The following is a 23,275-nucleotide window of genomic DNA, read 5'->3' on the forward strand; positions in this document are numbered from 1 at the left end:
ACTCTCTGTTAATTAGATAGGCAGTGTTCGGTTGATGATATATTGAATGTTACGGTTTTCAGTCAGATGCTGTTTTGCCACCTAAGAATCTAACAGCAGCATCTGTTTGCAGTTCAGCTAGTGACTGTTGAGTCTTCTGAATGGTTTTCTTCTTATTTTGTTAGCCACCACCACCATTTATCTATATATAACAACTTGGCACTACACTATTATATCATTCTGATCTGCCTAATGAGTTATCATATCCAACTGTGGACCTAGACATGATTGAATGCCTCTTGATCTTATCCAGTCTTTGATTCCTTATTAAAGAGTGCATTGATGATATGCCATAATTGTTTTGATGCTTGTACTTGCATTTCTCAATTTGTATTTATGTAACTGTTGTAATTGTTTGGGCCTTGCTGAACCCAAGACAGTTCTTCGCTTTTTGACAGGGATGGGGGGAAGGGTATCAAAAAAGTAACTAAACAAATAACTCCATAGATGCTCTCTCTGTGGGTTTTCAATTAATGTATGGCAATGAATATGCCATTAGTGTTGTTGTAAAAAGGCGTGCTACTGCCTGGATAGAATTATTATTCTACATATGTTTGCTACTGGTTTACTTCAACCATCAAATTATTTAATTCCTATAAATTTGTGATTTAAGATTAACCTAACCATATTTTATTATTTTTATCATTCATATTTTTGTTCGTAGTGGTTGTTATTTTTGTACTATATGTTACATGATCATTTTAATCCTTGTGGAGTGCTTAATGTCTCTTACATGTCTATTACACTAAATATAGCTAGTCTAGAAATACAGTTGTTCGGAATTATTGAAACAAGTCACATGGGCCCAACACTTAGGTGACCCAATGAATCAAAAGGCTACTGTACAAATAAGAACACAGATGGCAATGTCTGAGGCAGTGAGTGGGGGAGGTGTGAGTCAGGGTCTTGTGACAGTCTGCAGGGTCTCAGTGCAGCACAGTTGGCACTGCCAGTCAGCTGTGTTTTCATAACAGTGCAGATGCTGCCCATAGACCACACTGACCAGAGCTCCTGCACCACACACACACACACACACAGACTGCCTGACCACCAGCTCACCCTGAGACAACCAGCCCAGAACAGGACCATACACTACAGCACCTCAGAGCGGTAGAACCTGCACGTGCTTGTTTTACTGGGTCAAATCCCACTATTTACTGATAAACACAAAGCTAAGGTAGACTTCAATGACAGTGAAATAATAATCTGGCCTTACATTTGGGGAAAGATGTGGTCATTAAGAAATCCAATCTTAAATTGGAGGACAACACACACAAAAAGGTGTCGAGACCAAATGGCAGTTATTGGGAGACCAAAGAAAGAACAAGAATAACCAAAATAACAACAACAGATAAGTAATGACAAAACAAGCAAGCATTTTACATAATCAGATTGTCAGACGTTGTTTATTAAAAGTAAGCTTAACATCTAATACAGAATGAGAAAGACTCCTTATTAAGCAAGTTGAGACATGACCCAACAGAGCTGCAGGCGTCCACGAGCAAGGACCTCTCTCTACTGTGAGTCCTCCAAGCTGACACTCCCTCACAGCTACAGCAACAAAAGCAGACAGGACAGGAAAAAGCTTACAGTATTGAGTAACAGCCTGGGAATTGTATAAAACTGCTGTGTTGTTTCTGCAGAATACCTATTATCAAACAAACAAAAAATTACATTTAAAATGAAAACCATGTTGTGGCACTGTTACACTTTATCGTAGCTCAGACCTCAATATTTTAAATGGTACACCACTGAGGTTACGTGTTTATGCATTTCCTTTACTGCTGTGACTTTTGCCTTTGCTGCATGTCAGTCATCTGCTGTACTGCTGGACATTCAAAGTCATTCTGCTCTGTTATGTAGTGCTGATGTGTCCGTGTTCACCCAGCCAAGAGTTTGACAAACCAGGCCAAAATAGGTAGTTTTCTTTCTTTCTTTGTTTTTCCATGTTCAGTCATACAGAGAGTAAACACAAAACCTGAGATTGGTGCACTGGGTGTTTGATGTTTGCTGACGCAGTGTGGAAAAAAAATCACTCTTGGAATAGCCCTGTGGTATTACAGACAATTGGAGTTGGTTGTTAACTGAGGGAATGATACTTGTTGATTGGTGAATGCTCTACATTGGTTTATTATCAGGAGAGGTTTCTAAAAGCACACAGTTCATGGTGTTCATATGAATCCGCAGACTGCAATTATGCCCGAGAAACAAATATCACTTAAACCAACCTGTTTTAGTCGAAGCTAGTGTGCTGCAGTCACCTGAAGCCACTGCATTATGTCTTAACCTGAATATATTTTGTGTCTAAATGGCTGCTTTTCCTGTTGTACAGCACCAATGATAGCTACTGATGCACTGGTAATTTGTACAATATGCACTATAAAAAAAGAAGTAAATTTTTAAAAAAAAGTGTTAATTTGAGATGTTATTTTTTGTCCTCTGTGGTCCCACAGTGTGCACTTTCAGTATTTCCTTTTCTATTAACTGGTAAACTAATTCTAGGTGAGGGAATCTCAAAGTAAACTAAATTTGCAAAGTAAAATTCAGGGACAGCTGAGCTTTCTAACTCCATTCCTGGAAAACCATAATCCGGCTTGAAACCATAGCAATTTTTGACTAGTAAAGCCCAATAAGTCAGTTAAGGAAATAAGCACTAAGGTTAAGGAATGATAAGGAATAAGGTTAATAAACCCAGAATACATTATGGCTGTCCAGGACCGAGGTTCACGGCCACTGGGGTTATTGGTCTTGATAGTGGTAAATATGTTTGAAACTACATTATATGATTTATTAATACATGTATCTGTGCACCATGGCATTAAAACATTAAGGTGAGATGGTTTATTTATTTTAGATGAATGCTACATATAACCTTTACAGTTGCTTCTTGTTGTCCACTTTGAGAGTACATTTCTCCTGACAAAAAGCTAAAATATTGTGTCTTTTGGAACTGTGTCTTCATGGACATCAAATTGCTCTCGTAAAAGTACAGGGACTTTTAGCTAACTTCAGTGGTAAACTTGTGTCGCTAAAACATGTGATTTCCTGGTTTCCTAGTTTCTATGTGTAAATGCCACATTTGGTGATAAGATGCCACCTTAGATATAGTGATAATAGATAATAGTAACTTCCTTTCTGAAGAAAACACCTAGATGAGTCTTACTGACAGGATTGACAACTGAATACAATTATGCATGCGTTCAGTAAGCCACAGTGTAAAACAGGGTTTTATGCACACAGATGCACACCCACACATATGTGCTTGACCTTTACAGTGTATCAAACTAACAAATGGAGGAGATGTTTTAAAGAAATGGGATGACATTTAAATAATTGCACAAATTATTGGCATTCATACACTAAGTAAATATATGTGTAAATAAAATCATAACATTGCTATACTGCTCAGTATACTGTATATACTATACTGTAGTCTTCTGGTTTTGATCCCATCTAAGCTGAGTTAATTATATAGTCATATGCAGGTAATTAAATTGAATCCCGCTGAATGGCGCCCTCCAGGTCCACATTTATACATCACTGGCCTGCAGGCAATGTTTTGAAAAATACCTTGAGGTCGAGTAGTACAATGTCCTACTTTAGCAAATCAGGTAGTCTTGACTGCCTACATCTCCCACAATGCTCTGCGCCTATAGGTGCGGTGGATGACTTGCTCAGGTAGATTTTCTTCTCACCTTTTGGAAGAAGGAAAACAAATTCCTATAGACTGAGCTGCGTCGAGAGGGACTTCCTTGTTAATGTGAGTTACTATTCATCTATTAATAGATGTGTTTGTACAGTTAGTAGTAAAGTAGTTACTGGTATCTGTACATGACATAATATTATAATATATATGCAAAGTTCACTTCTGTAAGTTTTATCTTTAACAAAACATAACATGAATCTTGGTTTCTCAATAAATCTGAAGTTGGAGAAGTAGGCTATTTCGTTCATAGGACTATGATGTTTTATAATTCAGGGTAAGGTATTTGCTTTTACATGGATCAAAATTTAAACTTCTGTTTCACGAACACTAAAAATGCGTTAAATCTCGACTATAGATAGAGCACTGGTTTAACTTAAACAAATACACCCTTGTGATAATACCTGTACAGTACCTCGAAATCCCAGTTGTTTGAAAGTTGTATTATCATCACACAAAGGCTGATCGTATTTTTCCTCACAGCAGTTTATAAAAACAATTACAAGTATTATTATAAACGGAAGAAAAACAGTTCATTATGTAAGACGGATGTGATTCTTATCACTGTGTTAATAGGCTACTGACACTGTAATGTATTGACACTGGCCTTAATTGGTAACTTTAAGGTTAAAAGAGACGAGAGCCCAATTGTTACAAAGTAAACCACATAGGAGGAGGACACGACGATAATGGAAATGATGATCTTTTATTAAGAGTGGTAATTAAAAATAGCATGTCTTTGCCTATGTCCTCCCTCGTATCTAGTCGTGTGCACTTTGCTTCGCTCATAGTGTTGTGGTTTCTCTTCCTTCATATTTGTATAAAGCGACGTATCCAACATCAGCTTTCTTTCAAAATAGCACACAAGAACAGCACACCTTATAAAAGGTCGCAGTAGACAGCTGAATTGCAGTTGTAATCTTGCTAAACCTGATTGATTTCTCGTCTAACCGATGGTTCTGGCTACTGCACGCTCGTCTCGCCAGTCTGAACAACTGTCCACACTTTTAAAACACTTACTTGCTTTTATGCACATCTGTGAAAGACCGCGGTGCCCTTTTGAACAGTGTTTGGAGTACGGAGTGTCTTTATTATTAATCCCATATCTTTCCACGTTTTATGAAGGATAAAAAGTTACACATGCACCACCTCCCTGCTGTTACCGTTTAAACATGCACATGAGCCTGTTGAGTTGACTAAGAGGGGAAGCGTTAATTAGTGAAGTGTCTCACTATGCCGAGGCCATGCCAGCCTGGCGCCGCTATTGTCCGTCGCTTTGCAGTGCAGCTCGCAGCAGCCCGTGCGACGAACCGGGTTATACCATCGGCTGCAAACTGCCCTACTTAAACCCAGGCGCATACCACCCTCTTCTCATTCGTAGCAGTTTACGAGGTGTTTAATCACACCGAGCAGTGCCATACAGGTCTTTCTGCGATATTGTTTGGGTAGTTGAAAATAATAAGTCTTCAGATAAACTCCACAAGGTTGGTGTCGTCCTACCCCCGGCAGCGGCGGTGGTTCGGGCTGGAGGTTTGTATTGTTATTCGCGTTTGTATTCATTGAAAGTGTTGAAGGGCTGGGAAGCGGGTTGGTTAGAGAGGGAGTAACTTCGAGGCGTTATGGTGAGTGAATGATCGTTTCATACAAGTGGATTATATGTATGTATGTATGTATGTATGTATGTGTGTGTGTGTGTGTGTGTGTGTGTGTTTTAATGAGGAACTACAGGCAAACTCTGAAAAAGAACTGTAAGTGCTTGTCATTTATTTAAACCCATATGCAGCAAAGTTTTCAACCCAACAAAGACAGACACAGACACATTGCTGAAGAACAAAGCAGAATACATGCATGGCAAATCAGCACCTTTGTTTTTGAAACGAGATACATTGGGGCACGTTTTATTGTGTAGAACAGCTTTATAAAAAAGGGTTCAGGCGTTAAACAAGCCGGTGTTGGGCTATGACTGCAGACATTGAATGGGTCTGTGGAAGGAAAAACAGCCCGGGCAATTCCGCAATCTAGACCAGTTTGAATTACAGTCAAGTTGCTGACATTTAAGTTATTTCAGTGTGTCATCATAAGTCTTCAATGAAGACTGTCCTTTAAATGTACCTGCTAATGCTATGTGCATACAGCTACAAGAGCCCAATACAATACAATACTGAGGTTAAAGAGCGTGGGACAGATCCTGTCAGTCTTGGCAGATGTATTATTGACTGGAGAAAGCTCTTCGCCTGTGGTCTATAGGGCCACTTGAGCTGGGTGAATGAACTTCAGCTGATTTTAGATGTATTGTCTCAAAATGGATTCCTGCATTGTCTCAGACTTTCCAGCCTCCATCCCTGTTGTTTTTGTTTTGCTATGTCGGCAGTGTGCATATGTGCCTACCAGCAATGTGCTTATCCAATTATACACAGGGTAGTGAGAGATTCATCTGCGTCATTGCCAGTTATCAGGTATATTAAAACTAGTGTAAACGGCCAAATGCCTTTTTAACTTTACGCAGATGAGGGGAGAAACATTCACTGGGGAAACCAAGAAAAAACTCAAATGCACTGGGCATTCTGGGGAGGCTACATCTGCCACAGTACAGACTAGGAATATGTATATGATAGAATAACCACTTTTTTACATTTTTGTGCATCCCCAGGAGAATTGATATTGTTCAGCCACTTTATTGCTAATACCAGTGTTGGTGCTCAATTTGAATTGTTTATGTGAAAACTGTGTAAATAAATAGACATTAGTGGAAATAGACATAAATATAATGAGTTAAAATACTTGCATTATTGCTTTATTTTTCATATTTCATTTAGATGTTTATAAAATGGCATTTAACAGATGTCAATTGAAATGCCTATTTAGTATAAGCTATTTTAGTCCCCTTAACATTTTCTAATTAGACAAAACAGTAGAATATTGACAGTTTGTTACTAGATTTGCTTCGATAAGCATTTTCATAGGTTTTGAGTCTGCACCGAGCCTGCTGTTATGAAGGCAGTTCTTCAAGTTCTTCAGTTTGAAAATATGTAGATCACACACATAGTTTGCAAGGGCAAAGTCTGCAGATTCAATAACCCAAGGTTTTTTCCCGCCAGTTTCCAGACACTTGAGCACATTGCACTTTACCACTCCTACACAACTTCATACACAGTCGTGATGAAGCCAGAAGCTGAGATGCCAATTTCACACCTGCTAGATAGTTCTCGTAGCGAATGGAGGATCTGGCCATGACTCCTTAGGCCTGTTGCTTAATCTATGTCAACAAAACACTGGCTTTTAAACTTTTGTTTTCCTATTGCTGATATCCCATAGCACTGTTACAATTATTTCATACAAATTAAACAAACACAAAATGTGAGACTTAGGTTTAATAATCATCTCCCTTCTGTATCAGAATGACACCTCTTTTCCAATTTGATTAAATAACCAAATCTGAGGCTATTATAGAGTTTTAGGATTGACCATTTAATGTAGGAGAAAAATAATCGCCATATTAATTTAATGGTAGCACATCAGATAAGTGGCAATCCCAGGTGGGCTGATAATGCATTGAAAAGGTGTAGTCTAGGTTTAAACAAAGCAATGGACAGCTAAAGATATGTCTCGGTTTATTATGTTGCCATTCTGTGCACTTCACATCCTTCACTCCTCAGTGCTGAGGTGACATGCAGCTAACAGTGGCTTGTTTATTAGTAGTGGCTTGCTCGATAAAATGTGTTATTTAGGAATTAGCTGTTGTAAGTAAAAGTTTACCTTCATTTCCAGTTTTAGGTCTGCAAGCTTCAAAATACTCTGTCTACAGGACATTCACAGACGGATAATTACAGAGCAAGGGATCACTTAATTGAATCCATGTTTTCCTTTCCTTTCTTTTTCTTGTACACCAACTGCATTGGAAACACATGCTTGGAATGCACTGGATTTTTTTCCTTCAACCATTTTGTGGTGAATCTCACCACTAAATACATGCTATCATATATTGTTGCCTTCTGAACAGCATGCTTATTTTTAACATAGATCTGTGCAGAAGGATATGAGGCCCTAACACTTTGCAGCTACTTTTGCAGAACATATTGACTGTAGCCTTGAAAAGACATGCTATGGGGAAATTACTTTTAGGCAGGGTCTTGTAAAATCTGAGGTAGGCTAGACAATGTTCTAACTCCCACCATTGATATCCTGTTGTAATACAAACTTGCTTGGCTGCAGCCCAAAGCCTGTTTCCAAATCGTTAAAACATTTAAATCTCCTTCCAATTAAAAGCATACTTCTGACTCAGCATATTGAATTTCTTTACTTTCCCGCAGTTTTGTTTTCATTGTGTACTAGTATATGGATACACTCGTTAACAAAACAGGAACATTAAACTTCTTAAATTACTCTTCGTTTTGTTTTCAGGGTGCTTTGCTCTCAGAGTGGTAATCATGATTCTTTCACTAACCCTCAAACAGGGCCCATACAATCACAACAATAACACAAGGAAAATTGCAGTTGAAACCTGATGGCTGGAGATTGTCACTGACTTCCCTGCAATTAATACTTCTCTCCCAGATTCATTATTGTTTTTCCCTTACTAACATATTTAATCATCATTTTAATAAATTCTTTAAGGCTATCGTAGAAACGCCACTTGAAAATCACATTGTAACAATTTCACTGACTCTGTTAAGCTGGAATTATATGAATGCTCATCAAAGCGAAGCTGACATCTGCAGTGTTTTCGGTGATTGTTGTTTGAAGCCTCAATCTGTGATGGAAAGCACACTGTAAAGTAGGTAAGTGTGTATTGTGACTCTGTTGCTGTGGTGGAAGGTTCTTGCAAAGGACTGCGGTGCTGTGAGAATGGATATTAAGAGCGGGTGTGAGATGAAGCTGGGGGGCTCGGTACTGCCTGGTTGTCATGATAAGGACGGGGAGCTGGAAGAACTCCAGAGGAGGGAGGGAGGGAGGGACTCTCTTGAGACTTTCTCCTTCTCATGTTTGTAGTTTCTCACTGACATCAGTCCTGGGACTGTGTGAAGAGGAATCTACCCAAGATTAAAACCAGGGAGGGGCCTTCTTTTCTTACTTCCGTATTGGATTTTTGTTTAGTTTTGTCAGAAATAAAGCATTAAGGGGTCATTAAGGAGTCAAATACACATGTTTGTAAAATCTAGTTAAACCTATGTTCTTCAGAATCAGTAAGACACTATAGAGACTGCTCAGATGGAAAGGAAGGGGAATCCTCTTTGTTTATGGAGTTGAGTACAAAGTACAATGACTGAGTTTCATTTTTTCAGACATTGAAATCATTCAACTTTATTTCTAATACCCTTGTTTAAACCATTGTTTTCAGAGTTCGTGCCAGCTTTTAGAAAATCTAATCATCTCTGATTCATGAACTCGGACTAAGTAATGCAGACTGATTTTAGCAGTAACACAAGCAAAAACATTTTAACTCCTTTTTATAACTTTGAAAAAACTTGCAATTAAGGGTGCTAAATGTATTCAGGCTGTTGGTGTGCTAACTTCATTTTTAGATAAAGGAATATAACTGAACAATCTGCTCTCTGTCCTCATTTAACTAGTAATTTATTGCATTTCCTGTTACATTGTAAGTTTCCAATTTGTCAGAATGTATTTACTTATCTGATTTATGACTTCTCATAGCTCAGGACGGGTACAGGAGGAGAAAATGAATGTGGCATCTTGCCTTGCAAACTGGTAAAACATTATGATGCAACACTTATTCACATTTAAACAGAATTTCATCTTCATACGCTTTAAGGAGGTTTAAGCTAAGTGTACTAAAAAGGCATGCCAGAATGTCAAATACAGTGGTAAGACAGATAGGTGGTGATCAACAAAGGCTTTGAAAGGGATTCTCCTCCCAAGCATCACTAAACATTCTCTCTCTTCCAAGGTAGCGGGAGCATGAGTGGAGGAAGGTAGCAATTAAATCAATGATGGAGCCCCTTTGACATTCTGTGCCATCCTGACATCACACTGAGATAGACGGAAGGAGGAAAGCATGGCTCATAACGTCAACTTTAATCTGGATGTCCATGAAATGGAGTCTGGGATAGAGTAAGTCTCAAACTGAAATCTCTACATCATTGTTTCCCAGCGTCCCCTTCCCCACTTTGTGTCGTGCCTCTATCTCTTTCTCATGACTCCTTTCAGGTTGACCTGCAGTTTCAGTGTGCTACATAGACTTCTTGAGCAACCTCTTTGTCTGTGCGTCATCACTGTGCAATGAGTCTTAAAATGGTATCTTAAGCAATATTAGCACTTGTATTCCTCATTAAATTTCCAGATAACCTCCAAGCAAATTCTTTGCAGTCCTTTAGAATCTTATGAATGGTTGACATTCATTATTCTTTGAATTCAGCTTTTCAGTTTAGATTTGTTTTTCAGGGTATTGCCATTGTCTTATATGTGTAAATCCTTGACTAACTTCCTGTTTAGTCTGTAATGTTATTGCCCAAAGGCAGGCTTTCATGATCTATTTTACTAACACAGAAGACAAGATGGAAAAAAAGGAACATTAGCAATAATAGTAGGTCTTGTGTTCTTGTTTTTAATTTCCATTGTTCATTTAACTTTACCAGTTCTACTTGGTTGTCTTGAGTTTTGTCCAGTTGCTGTTAAAATGAAGGGACAATGATATTATCTCTAAAGGCTTAGGGGGTGTTACTTAAAAATAACTCATACTGTGCACCACGGAGAGAGAGGGAGAGCTACTGGCCGTGTTTCATGAAGGCGATCTGTGAGGAACCACAATCGCAGACACATCTCAACCTCAATTTAGTGTTGACTCAGATTCACTGCCATATTGCTACTTTTCTGTTCATTCCAGTTTTTAAACTCACAAACTAACATCCTATCAAATGATCGTAGAAGTCCTCGTAGGATTCGCTTTACATTGTGTGGCAGGGGATTAACAAAGAAAGGCAATGATCAAATGTTTTTAATTGCAGTCTTCAGACTTCCTCTGTGTAATGTAATAGACTAGAAATGAAACACAAAGAAAACGTAGCCCTAGATTCTATACAGCCATGTTTTTGATGCAGTAAGGATGAACTTGGAATAAGTAAGGCTTCTGTTTTTAGATGACTACATTACACTACATTTCCTCAGTAAATATTTTTAAATGTTTAAAAAAAAAAAGTAAATGTTTTTTCTCACTGCCTTCATCTGTGCAGAAGCCCTTTGACTCCCTTGGATGAGAATGTGGTTCATGACTCCTTCACCCAGTTGATCCAGGAGCAGAGTCACTCTCAAGAGGGACTGGATTGTATTGAGATGAGCGAGATGATGGAGGGGGCCAAAGGTAACACCGGGGGAGGCATTTTCTGTGTACTTTTTTAAAAGACAAATATAAACAAAAGTAGGTTAATTTTTTAAATAACTGTAAGGTTCGACTTGTTTGTTGGGGAAAAAACAAGTCTTCAAAGGTTTATTTTTCCTTGAGTGTTTATTTTTTATTTTTATTTTTTCTTCAGGCTGTTGGGCAGCCAGTAAAAACTGCCTTTGTCCTTTGTCTGTCTCTGACTCAGATAACGCAGCCTACCTGGCCAGCCCAGATCACCACGACGGCAGAGGGCAGAGGCAGAGGGAGGACCGTACTGAAGAGGCCCTGCAAGAGAATGACCCAATGTTGAGCGAGCACTTCTCCTCAGCCACACTCAGGGTGCTGTCTGCCATGCCCAGCCGCACCATCGGTGAGCCCTCCCTGGGGAAACCCAGTTCCGGTCACTTACCACTAGGCTTTTGTAGTCAAACTGGGATGATCACACTGAACTTGGCTTTTCTGCAAACAAAATACAGTGGCATTCTGGACTCAATCTAAAAGAGTCTTTTATGGAAATACTGCACAGTATCAGCTCCCACTTTACATTAATGTGGCCTTTTAATGAAAAAACACAAATGACTAGAAATAGGTGACCACGTCTGTTCAAACAGTAAAGTCTGCTTATTGCATAATACGCTGGTCAGTTCTTTGCTTAGCTACAGAGTTTAATTGGTAGGTTAAGCCCAGACATAAGGAGGATGTAGGTAGAGCTGAGCTGAAGGCAGAGCCCTTGCCCTCACTGCTGCCCTCTGCGTTTGGTTGCAGGTCGTAACCGCGGAGCCATCATCTCTCAGTACTACAACCGCACCATGCAGCTGCGCCGGCGCCGGCAGAGCAGGCCCTCGGTGCGTAACCTCTCGCGCTCCTCCAGGCCCAGTATCCGCGGATATGGCATGGAGACGGATGGCGGGGACACCGACCAGGAAGGTGAGGAGCCCAACCCTCTCACTCTGCAGGGAAACCTGACTGCATTCCTGCTCACATGGTGCTCCGTAAGGCTTTCTGTGGAGACATCCCATCTGATCCTGAATGCTAGAGCACCTACACACCCCCTGAGATAGTTAGATTATCGCTCAAAGGCTGGACTTCAAGTTAACAGGAAGATTCAAATTCTGATCAAATGTATATAATATATATCAAATATATGCAGTTGTAAAGAAAAGTATTCGTTTTGTGAAGCAAATATTGTTCATTTAACCGTACTTATTTGTCAGTTATATTTTCCCCAGAGTTTGCTGAAAACTAATTTAGCACACACAAAAAAGTACAGCTGATTTTAGATGTTCAAATGGGGTGTGTAAACTGCCACTTAATCAATGTCCTCTCCAGCAAATGCTTGTTTTAGCTTGTAATGCACAGACACTAACATTAACAAGACAACAAACATTTGTAGGTGAAGAAAATGAAAGGAGGTGTGACTATGTATATCTTGGCATAATTATGGTTGACAGTAGTGTAACCATATGTAACCATTAAATAAGGGTAAACAAAGTGACTATCCCTTTTTGTAAAGAAAATCACTGAGCCTGGTCTAGTTCTGGAGAGACTTTTTTTTACAAAGTGTGAACTTTTTCTGTGCTGGGGGGGTGGGGTGGGGTGCTGTGCGTGACAAGTGCATCTATTAAAAGATCCTTCCTCTTTAGCTCGGCAGTTGTGCTGGGGAGATTGCTCTATACTTCAGAACAAAAGAGAGGTTACAAGAGAGTAGGCAAGCCAGCTGCACTGATTCAGTGTGTGTGTCTTGGAAGCTCAGCCTGTGATTTCTCTGTGTCTACAGCCGAAAAGAGAGCACGCCTGGTCGTCAACCTGCAGAACTTGTCGGCCAGCGATCGCATCCGCATGCTGCGCACCATGCCCCTCAGCCTGTCTGAGAAGCGTGACCTCAGGTACGGCTTGCCCCCACCCCTTCAATCAATCTTTACATTGCCAGCTGGGCCAGGGTGTGTAGCAAGGTTGGGACTTGTTTGGAAGTGGTCAGAGAAAAGCATCACCCTCAATAGGCCTCTTTTCAAGCTTTAATTACTCATGGAAATGGTCTTATCTGAGTGCAAGAGACCAGGCAATGCCTTAGCTGAGCTCTGCAGGATGCTGCTGATATTTGACTGGAAAATCATTCATGAAAAATGTTTTCCTTTCATGTTTTTATAGGCTGGATTGCCACCATAAAGGAGGACACTCTTTCTCTCGCAAGAAACTCTCCTGCCTCAGCCAGATCAAATACTACTTCATCATTGTGAGTTTGATGCAATCACCCACAGCCACCAGATGAAATGAGACTGAAGGTTTAATTCTGTTATAGATGCAAGAGAAGGAAGATAGCTGGAATGGCTGCTAAACTCAACATTTAGGTTCACTGTCTAAGTGTTCATAAATGAATTAATGTTCACACATTACACTTTGCCTTTGCACTTTGTTTCAATTAATGTGTACAAAGTGACTTAATTTCCACTAGTCACATTTTGCTAGCTCAGAACTCATTGCTTGGCAAAAACAAAAAGCCACTGTCAAATGCTAGATCTGTAATTTGCAATGATTTCAATCATTTTCCATGGTGTATGTGCGTGTGAACATTGTATTTACCCATCCAGGGCCTGCGACAGGGCTGGTACAGCTGGCTGTCCTTCCTTCACTCCCTGCAGCTGTGGCAGATGGCGCTGAAGAGGGTGAGCGGGCGCTTCGGGACGGGCGTGCTCTCCTACTTCGTCTTTCTCAAGACCCTGCTGCTCTTCAATATCTTCCTATTCCTGGTCAACCTCTTCTTCCTGGTCATCCCACAGCTGGTCCACCCTCCATCTGACCAGAAAAGCACACCCTTTACTGGGCTAGAGCTGCTCACCGGAGTGGTAAGGACCAGCCTCCATTCCCCCTCCCAGGGTCCCAGTGGTTGGAATAAGAAAGCTGCACTGTCTGTGTGTCGTCATCCCCCACCGACTGGCATTGTGAATGAACTCCCTAGGACTGCCCTCCCGTTCATTAAATGGGGTCTTTAATTCCTTTTTTTTTTCTCTGCAGGGCTACTTCTCAGAGACTGTTATGTTTTATGGTTACTATACCAACTCTACCATAAATAGCTCTCAGAACAGTTCTGTTGTCAACAATACACTCGACAGTAAAGCCACAGCTCCAAGCTTGGCCTACAGCATGCCCCTGGCCTACTTCTTCACCATTGGTGTCTCCTTCTTCATCACCTGCATCTGCCTCGTCTTCAGGTCAGCTCACACTTCCTCTGTCTGTTCAGTTCATGCTGTACATCTGGCAAAGTGCAACAAAATGTGTAATCACTAAGTGAGGGAGTCAGTGGTCTCTAAGTTTGGTTATTTGTGTTCTGTGCAGCCTATAGTTCAATACATTTGCTGTTTGAATACAGTACTTTGACATAGAAGGTGTTTGATAAGTCCATATTTTTTGTCTGTCACATTCACAATGACAAATTCATTACAGTTCACAAGAAACAGAACTTGCTGAAACCTCATGAATGTAGAGTTTACCTGCATGGCTGAATCGGAGTCTCAGTAGCTTTGTGGTTGTCGTTTTTGTATAGCATGTCCAAGTCCTTTGGTGAGAGTTACCGGATAGACGCAGCTCAGGGAGACCTGGCCATGAAGGCGTTCTGTTCCTGGGATTTCAAGGTCATTAAGAACACTTCTGTGAATCTGCAGCATGAGAACATCTCCACTCAGCTGAAGGTAATGTGGCAGCCATCTTAACACACAATAATCTCTGCAGCATCCCTACGTGTGGCTAGAGCTGATTTAGATCTGTAGGGCCTTCACAGATGCTATTCTGAAATAGTCACTGGGGAAAAACAAACTAAAGCTGAAACAACAATAGAGAATTATCAAATGTAACCAAAATAACAGGATATGAAACAAGAAAGTTGTAGGGGGCAGGGGGGGGTTATGTAACAGCTGTAGAACTTTGGAATTCTGCCAACCCAGATGCTGGGTTACAGTCTTGGTGATACACGAGAGATCAAGCCTCAACACTGCAAGAAGTTACCCATCTGAACTTTGACTCCTGGCTGCCCACAGGAGGTGCTGTCTGAGCTGGCATGCAGGAAGGAGAAGAAGAGTGTGCTGCAGAAGCTGGCACGGTTGGCTGTGCATCTGCTGGCCTGGTCCATGTGTCTTGGCAGCACCCTGGCCTGTGCACTGGCCATCTACTACTTCTCCATTTACATGCACCAGGTGAGACCATGGACCACACTGGGGCCATCGCAATGCAGGGACAACCTTCAGAGCTTTTCCCTGCAGTGTAATTTCTAACCTTTCGCTGTCTCCAGCTTTTTACAGTTTGATTACTGTTAGAAAACAGCCCACTGCTCAGTTTGGGTCTTTTTTAAATCAACTCATGCAGAACGATATTTCCGCTGTGTGGAAACTGGGAACAGCCCACGAACGCCAAAGTTCAGAATGAGCTCACAAACTCACAGCCCGCGTTCTTCACAATCAGACACTGTTAGAAAATTCAAGCTAATTTGACTTTTAAAAAATAGGTATTCTCATGTTACCTTTTAGACTACATCTACAGGAAATGGAGCTGCATTCATGGTTTCATTGTATAAAAGCCAAATGTTTGAATGCCTCCTTGCCAGGAATCATTCCATCAAATACATCTGTTGACATTGGAACTTGTCAATTTATGTATGTATGTATGTATGTATGTATGTATTTATTTATTTATTTATTGCTTTTCCTTACACATGTTCTGTTCTTCATCACAATTTAAATATTTTGCAGATATTTCAAAACATTTTTTTTTAACATTAACATTTAAGTATTGTGTTCTGTTCTTTCACATTTGAAGAAAGGAAAAAAACATTCTCTATGATGTGAGTGTTCAGCCTTAAGGCAGACTCGGAGCACAGACATGCACTTGTGCACACAGACATGTTCTGTTTCAGTGAGTGCCATGGCAACTTCGCTCAGCCTCCGCAGTGTGGAATGTGAGCTTTAGCCCTGATGACAGGAAGGCTGTTGGAGCAGGGGTAGGGAGCTCAGAAAGGGGTTCTGACTTCTGCTGGAGGAATGCCGGCGAGTACAAACAGGAGTCCTAGCGCAGTAGCAGAGTTTCTATGGCCTCTTGTTTAGTCACATTCAGGGGTCTGCCAGGTTCTGTATTCTGTCTTTATCCATGAATTAAGCAGTATTAGCTAGCCAACGACATGATGGCTGTGTATAGGTATCTCTTTTAGCCTATATTTCACATTTTAACTCAAGTGATTCCTCACGTTTCTACAAGATTCAAGTTTTTAAGCCAATTGACAGGTAATCAATGGAAATCTTTTAAGGCTTTATGAATCCTCCATCCCTGCCTGTGGAATGTGTAATTATATTATTGGTTTGATGTTCCAGATCAAACTGTTGTTTTCTGTGCATTGATGAAGTTATCAGAGTCTAAGGAGGCAGATTGTGGTGTCTTGGGGTTTCGAGAGTGAATGTAGTCAGTGAGTCTGAGGAGACAAAATGGGCTTGTACAGTGAATTCTCACAGTGTGTCAGTCAGGCTTGCGGTCTTGCAGCTAGTGCACTGTGAAGTCCACACACATACAAATGTGTTACATTCATTTTAAATTTCATGCATCGTGGGGCTGTGATGTGTCAGACTACCGTGGATATCATGATGTGGTTACAGTCATAAAAACAGCTCAAACTTCATGCTAAATCTGCAAGGTCCTCACAAGAAAAAGGCTGCTTTGAACAAGATAGAACTGCATCAAAATGGATGGTCAGAGTGCTGCGTTCAGCTGATGTTGCAATTGGAGCTCGTCCGGACAATACTTTTCTCACTTGTTTCTGAAGCCTCAGCACTCACGTACATTGTACATTTTTTATGGGTATTAAACACTATCTTCACCCACACCATCTAGGGTGTTACCCTCTCTATTTGATTTCATGACGTTATCTTGTTACTGAAATGCCCATACTGAAAGGTGTTTCAGGTCCCGGGCCTAAAATAGTCTTGTCGAGCATCAGAACAAACTAAACGTACTTTTGCGAAACCTCTTCGCGACGTTTCAGTCAGGTCAAATGACCAGTTTCTCTAGGGTCTGCTGAGGCAATGGACAAATTCTGATGCACACCATTCTGCCTGTACAGCATCACATTTCACACTTCTCTGGAAACCTTTGACAGCCACCAGCTTATGACCTTAATCTTTCTGCTTTTTATTACACATGCCATTCCAATAAGAGGGTGGTGGCTGAAAGATCAGATGGCTCTGTGTGGTGAGTGTGTGTGTGTGTTTGCTGCAGGACCTGGAGAGGAGATCAAAAACGACAAGCCAAAGTCCCCTATTGAAGGAGGCCAGCCTCCTGGCTCTGCCTGTGGTGGTGTCTAGTATAAACCTGCTAATGCCCGGCTTCTTCAACACTGTCGCCTGGATGGAGGAATATGATTCGCCCAATGTGCGCACCTACATTGCCATCTGCAGGTAACAAGTCACTCTATTCATGCTGGAACGGGAACACACGCGGTTCCTAAAATTATAGTTATACGTGCTGCTCTAGTTAATGTCATGTGAAGGGAGTCTCTTATTATTTGAGAGGTCATCTCATGTAGTTTGGGCGAGAGGTTCTGGCTGAATTAACTGTGCAAAATGACATCTCTTATACAATAAGGGACACTTATTATTATATTAATTTATTATAAATCATGTGTAAGGATTAGCCACTGAAATGTATTTACAGTAAAAAAAAAAAATATTTCAGTTATATAAAACAATTGACCCCCCTTTAGAATCAAACTGGAAAAGTGATATACATCTTACTTATACACTAGAGCTACATGTAAACATGCATTAAACTATGATTTTATGAATCATTTTGATTTGATTTGATTTCCCTTTATGTCCCCTTTATAAGTTGTGTAAGTCTGCAAGAAGTTGGAACACTGTCTTAAAAAGCCCTTCCATCTGTTCTCTGTTTGCAGGAATCTGGTGCTAAAGGTGTCTGTCCTGGGAGTGCTGTGTTTTCACTGGCTGGGGACAACTGCCAACAACAGAGTCAAACTGAAGCTGGAGGTGAGGGACATTGCTTCTAGGGCAGGGTTCAGCAACAGGCGGCCTGCAGGCCAAATCTGGCCCGCAATCAATTTTTTATTTATTAATAATTTAAAATTATTACCTGAGATCAAAATTGGCCCGATGCCAAACCTTGTTGCCAACCCCTGTTCTAGGGTGTGGACATCTACACATGGGTGGCTCAACGGAAACGGCCTCCAGTCCACTGCACTGGAACATTGTTACGGTTTCAGCTGTCCCAACAGGCCATCCAAAAGAGTCCTAGAGCCCCAGCTCTTTGTTTTCTATTTTACATGCGTTACATTCTTGGCCTCAGCCAACTAGCCTGTCTAGCACTGAACAACTGCTAAAGATTCACAAAGCCTTGCATTGATTTTGATGTTGGTGCTTTTTGTCAGGGATTGTTGATTCTCCATCAGTGTTAAATTGTAGTTGCTCTTGTTGTCCTGTTTTCTGGTCCTAAGTGCTGGGAGACCTTTGTTGGACAGGAGCTGTATCGTTTTCTGTTAATGGACTTCATCTTCACCATCCTGGACACTTTCTTTGGAGAATTCCTTTGGAAGTAAGCTTAACCTCTAAGTTAATTTTTTCAACCTCTCAGATGTCTGGCCATTTTCCTTTTAAGAACAAAGTAGTACATTTGAAATCAGTAAATCAGCACTGAATATTGCCATATTTTAATTTAGTTTTCTAAGACTTGGTTGGCTTTCTGTTGGTTGCTGAAGGTTGAAGTACATGTTCAGGTATAACTAGAATGAGTGTTTCTGTGGATTTCAGTGGGTCTTTTGTTGTGTACTTGTAAGTGTCTAAGTGTGACGCTGGGCGAGTTACAGCTATGTGTCTTTTTTGCCTTCCTGTTGCCTGCAGGCTGTTTTCGCAGAGAGTGCTAAAGAGGAAAAGGAAGCCAGTATTTGACATCGCCCGCAATGTGCTGGAGCTAATCTACGGGCAAACACTTGCCTGGTAAAAACCAAATCAATAATTCTTATTTTTGTCTTTAATATTTTTCATCATTTGCACTCATAGCAGAAGACATTGGTGCACATAGTGCATTCTTATAAGCTTGAACTATTTATATTACAATTATAGTGTTCTGTAAGTATCTAAATGCTAGGTTATAAGTAGTGCACTTACAGAACCTACTGGCTAACTGGCCCAGCTGAACAGTTATCTTATTTGCAGGCATTGCATGGTTGAGGTATTCTCTTTGTTTCTCTTTGCTCAGGCTGGGGGTCCTGTTTTCTCCATTGCTTCCTGCAATGCAGATTATCAAGCTCTTTCTTTTATTTTATATGAAAGAGGTAAGTAAGAACCTTGACAAACATCTGGCTTCAAGGTTGTGATGTTTATATTAAACTCTAGAAAAGAGTTAAATCCTGTTCTTGTATTGTAGACTTGAAATGTGTATTTACTCCCGCTGGCTTCTACTTGTATATTTACATACACGTTTACACAAACACAGTGAATTTCAATCACTCTGTTAAATTAGTTTTGTTATCCATTGCACTGGAAAGCAAAATTGATCTGCACATGCTATTATACTGTCTTTAAGCTAATTTGCTCACGGTTCTCTTGCAGACGAGCCTGATGATGAACTGTCAATCTCCCATCAAGCCCTGGAGGGCCAGTCAGATGACCACCATCTTTATCAGCCTGCTGTGTTTCCCCTCTTTCCTGGGGGCAGCTGTGGCTGTCACATTCACCATATGGACGTAAGCCTCTTTCTCACTGCTTCAGCTCTGACTCCCTGGCTGATAACTCCAACTGATAAATATTTTTTCAAACTTAGAGAGAACTGTTCAAAAGCAAGCATACGGAGAACCAAAAGCTGAAAAGCCCATAATTCAGGTCTGATAACAAATAAATCTGACAAAACATCTACATTTGGAGGACTGTTAAACACTCAAATTTCAGAGTTTGATCATGAATAATAACAAATTCTAAAAGTAGGATGTGGAACTCGCCACTTTCTGGAGTCTTCTGTTTCAGCTGCATCTGATGAAATTAATCTTGGTCTCTTGGGGTCCCAGGAATTAAAAAATAACAAAACCTTTAAATTAAAAAATAATTTAAGAAATGCTTTACAACATGTGTTCAAAACTATGTTTTAATAATATGAGAACTTAACCTAGCTTTTACTTTTTCATTGAAACCAGCAACAGCTATTTTCCTCTTGTTTCCTGCCATGGTAAAACCATCAATTAGTCAGTACTTACCTGTCCATGTCGCTTGGCTGAGTAAAGCATTGTACTACCAAACATCACCACTTGGTGTTGTATTTAGTCAGAAAACAGAAAAGTTGCTCAATCCTAGTCTTCCAGGAGAAAGGGGACCATAGATTGAACTCTATCTGAGCTTTAAATACACATTTCAATTACGTATGGCCTGATTTAACATAGTCCAATGCCTTACATGTGTTCTCATTTACAAATTATTATAAACTCGTCTAGATTTCAGGTGTCAATTGCCCGAGTTATGCAACCCAGTCTTCTCCAGTTCTGTCCATTAGGGGAAAGTTTAAATTGATTTGCTCAGATTAGTCCCCATGGCTACCATAGAAGAGCAAGAGCATTATAAATTGCAGAATTACAGGGATTCTTGCTTATCATATGCATGTATGACTTTTCACACACCACTGATTCTTCAGTCTTGAAATACATTTTAAACAATTGCTCTGTCACCATGCGACACTGAATAGTCTAAGCACATTTTATGTACTTGTGTCTGTGACTTTGCAGGATCCAGCCTTCTGAGTTGTGTGGGCCTTTCCGGACCCTAAACACCATGTTGGAGGCGGGGAAGAAATGGGTAGAGAAGCTGCAAGATACCAACCTGTCCTGGCTCTCTTGGATATACAGCTTCCTGGTGGAGAACCCCTTATTCCTGTTTGTTGCAGGGGGGGTCTTCTTGTAAGTAAAGATGGGCAACCATTTCAGCATTCACTTCCCTGGGCCTAATTAAGGCAGTGAAGAGGGTGAATGTTGAACATGGTTTTCTCAAGTTTAGGTATTAGATGTCTTTGTCAGACATGTTGTGGAAGGAAAAAAAAGAATTGAGGGAGGGGTGTAAGATAGTAGACTGATATTAAATAATGATTAGAGGAGTTTCAGCCCCTCCCACTACTGTTCACATTCAGTCAATAGCAACACAGTTATGGTAGAGCTTAACAGTTAATATGCAAGTATGTATTGGTGTACAAAATAAAATAAAATAAAAAATCTGTAGTTCCTTAGAATATAAAACATAACACATAACTGCCAACAAATCTCTAGATATTTAGTTGCATGTAGTGCACCGTTTCTATTAAAGCAGAAGGTTAAACCTAAGCTGTTTTCCTCTCATGCAGAATTGTAATTTATTTCCACACACAAGTGGTTGATGGCCAAAGGAAAATAATCAGCTTACTACAAGAGCAAATTCAAAATGTAAGTACAACAACTTCTATTCTATAAAAGCTAAACCATTTTAAGATGTTTTCACACAACCTGAAATGTGAGCCTGAAAATATGTTAATGAATGTTAATGGGAAATGGATATGAATACGCAACTTCAATTGTCCTGCCTTGGATCCGACAGGGTAGCCCATCCTATTATTAATATTTCACAAGGTGTGTCTGACAAGTTTTGAACTCAGTCTCATTTTGTGTGTAATATGTTGACTTCACCTACAGGAAGGCGAGGACAAGAAATTCCTTATCACTAAACTCCAGGCTATCCATGAGCAGAAACGCCCTATTTCTGGGAGGAGATCAGACATGCGGGGCAGTCAGGTAAGTGTTTGACACATGGAGCAGTTTGACTCATTGCTCAACACTGCCTCACCAAACCAGTATTTGTGAATCCATCTGCCAGTTGTATATTTTATATCAAATGTTCTCCTTATCAGAATTGTTTTTTTTAACATATAAAAATATTAATGTCTATATTTAAAGATTTAGAATCATTCTTATGTGTGTTTTTCACTTTTGGGTTTACTTGCAATATTTTGTCGTTACAGGATTCTTATTAGGAATAAAGGAATACGAATTTCAACTTGATATTGCCAAGTAGAAAGCCAAAACCATGAAATGTGAAGTGTACCTTTTAACCCTGAAAAACTGGAAATGATGATTCCCAAGACACTCATGTCAACAATGTGTCTCCTCAGGATCTTCTCAATTTTCCTGTCACTATAGAGAGTTGTGGGGAGGGGGGAGCTAGGCTGTAAATTAATTAGGGTCCAAACATGTTCAGACATTTTTTTATTTCAAAAGCTCTCGTCCAAGATGTAATGTTGACAGTGTCACTTAAAGACAAAGATAAAGATGTGTTTCTCCTAATGAAGCACGAGTGAAGAACATGTACCTGTATTCTGTAATGTGTCCTGTGCTTGACAGTTTAATTTGTAAAAATGTAAAGGGATATATAGGTATACCACTACTTTCAGAAACCTTTCAGAGTTTACCATTGTGAAAATACAAGATATGCGTCAGGACATAATACACAGAAAGCCAATTATGGTTTAACCACTGGAAAATGTAAAAGTATTTTAAATATTTTACTGTATTTATTTTTCTATTATTTTTTTAAGTCGGGGGCATACTGTAGTATTGTTTATGAGGAACTGACTGTGATGTATAAAATAAAATGCTTTTCCTATTCTGTATTTATTGGTTATAGTATTGTTGCACACTTTCCTGGTGAGAGAGGACAGCGGTGTTCCAGTTCATTAACTAAAAATGGATAGACTATATCAAGGTACAATTCAGGTACAATTTAAACATTTTGACCAATGTTAATTTAGTAATATTTACATTATGCAGTTTGTATGAGTGAAAACATACTATTGCTGTATTCTTTATTTTTCTATTAGCTTTCTCTTTATGTAAGTAACCTAAAATTGGCCACATTATTATTATTAGTCAAGTTCATCCTGATTTACATGCTTAATTCATGCCATTGTGGGCCCTTTTACCATACTAGAGAACCTATACTACTGAGAACAAATATATAAAACAAATCCCACAGCTGCAAATATTTGTATGTTTCAATATAAAACTGTTTCAATATATAAACATTGGCTGTAAGAAATACATTAAATACATGTTGTATTATCTCATTAAGCCTGACACACATTGACATTTTGAATTACAAAATCTTTCAATGATCACTGAACTACAATACATATTAGACTTACAG

At 39.8% G+C, this 23,275-nt stretch overlaps 1 protein-coding gene and 1 long non-coding RNA gene across 10 annotated transcripts in view; one reads left to right on the forward strand and one right to left on the reverse strand.

Annotated features, from left to right (window-relative positions):
* Window positions 1–22,742, forward strand: part of tmc6b (transmembrane channel-like 6b) — a 23,147-nt gene extending 405 nt beyond the window's left edge. For 2 of the 9 annotated variants that reach the window (XM_066704536.1, XM_066704535.1), the window contains 20 exons: window positions 9,648–9,811; window positions 10,930–11,057; window positions 11,284–11,448; window positions 11,844–12,005; window positions 12,856–12,964; window positions 13,227–13,311; window positions 13,667–13,921; window positions 14,091–14,287; window positions 14,620–14,764; window positions 15,110–15,265; window positions 17,331–17,509; window positions 18,007–18,097; window positions 18,562–18,659; window positions 18,965–19,060; window positions 19,323–19,398; window positions 19,676–19,809; window positions 20,836–21,006; window positions 21,444–21,522; window positions 21,769–21,867; window positions 22,095–22,742. In XM_066704536.1, coding sequence (XP_066560633.1) covers window positions 9,756–9,811; window positions 10,930–11,057; window positions 11,284–11,448; window positions 11,844–12,005; window positions 12,856–12,964; window positions 13,227–13,311; window positions 13,667–13,921; window positions 14,091–14,287; window positions 14,620–14,764; window positions 15,110–15,265; window positions 17,331–17,509; window positions 18,007–18,097; window positions 18,562–18,659; window positions 18,965–19,060; window positions 19,323–19,398; window positions 19,676–19,809; window positions 20,836–21,006; window positions 21,444–21,522; window positions 21,769–21,867; window positions 22,095–22,106 — 2,493 coding nt within the window. In that variant the 5' untranslated portion in view covers window positions 9,648–9,755 and the 3' untranslated portion in view covers window positions 22,107–22,742. The other 7 variants (XM_066704533.1, XM_066704534.1, XM_066704539.1 and 4 more) reach the window with 7 other exon arrangements.
* Window positions 949–5,035, reverse strand: LOC136749904 (uncharacterized). The gene is made up of 3 exons (XR_010816805.1): window positions 4,763–5,035; window positions 3,610–3,734; window positions 949–1,590 (listed from the first exon to the last, which is right to left on the reverse strand). It is a non-coding gene; the product is annotated as an uncharacterized LOC136749904 (long non-coding RNA).
* Window positions 22,743–23,275: the final 533 nt, after the last annotated feature.

The sequence above is a fragment of the Amia ocellicauda genome, chromosome 5 (genome assembly GCF_036373705.1).
Source record: "Amia ocellicauda isolate fAmiCal2 chromosome 5, fAmiCal2.hap1, whole genome shotgun sequence".
In the NCBI taxonomy this organism is placed as follows: Eukaryota; Metazoa; Chordata; class Actinopteri; order Amiiformes; family Amiidae; genus Amia; species Amia ocellicauda.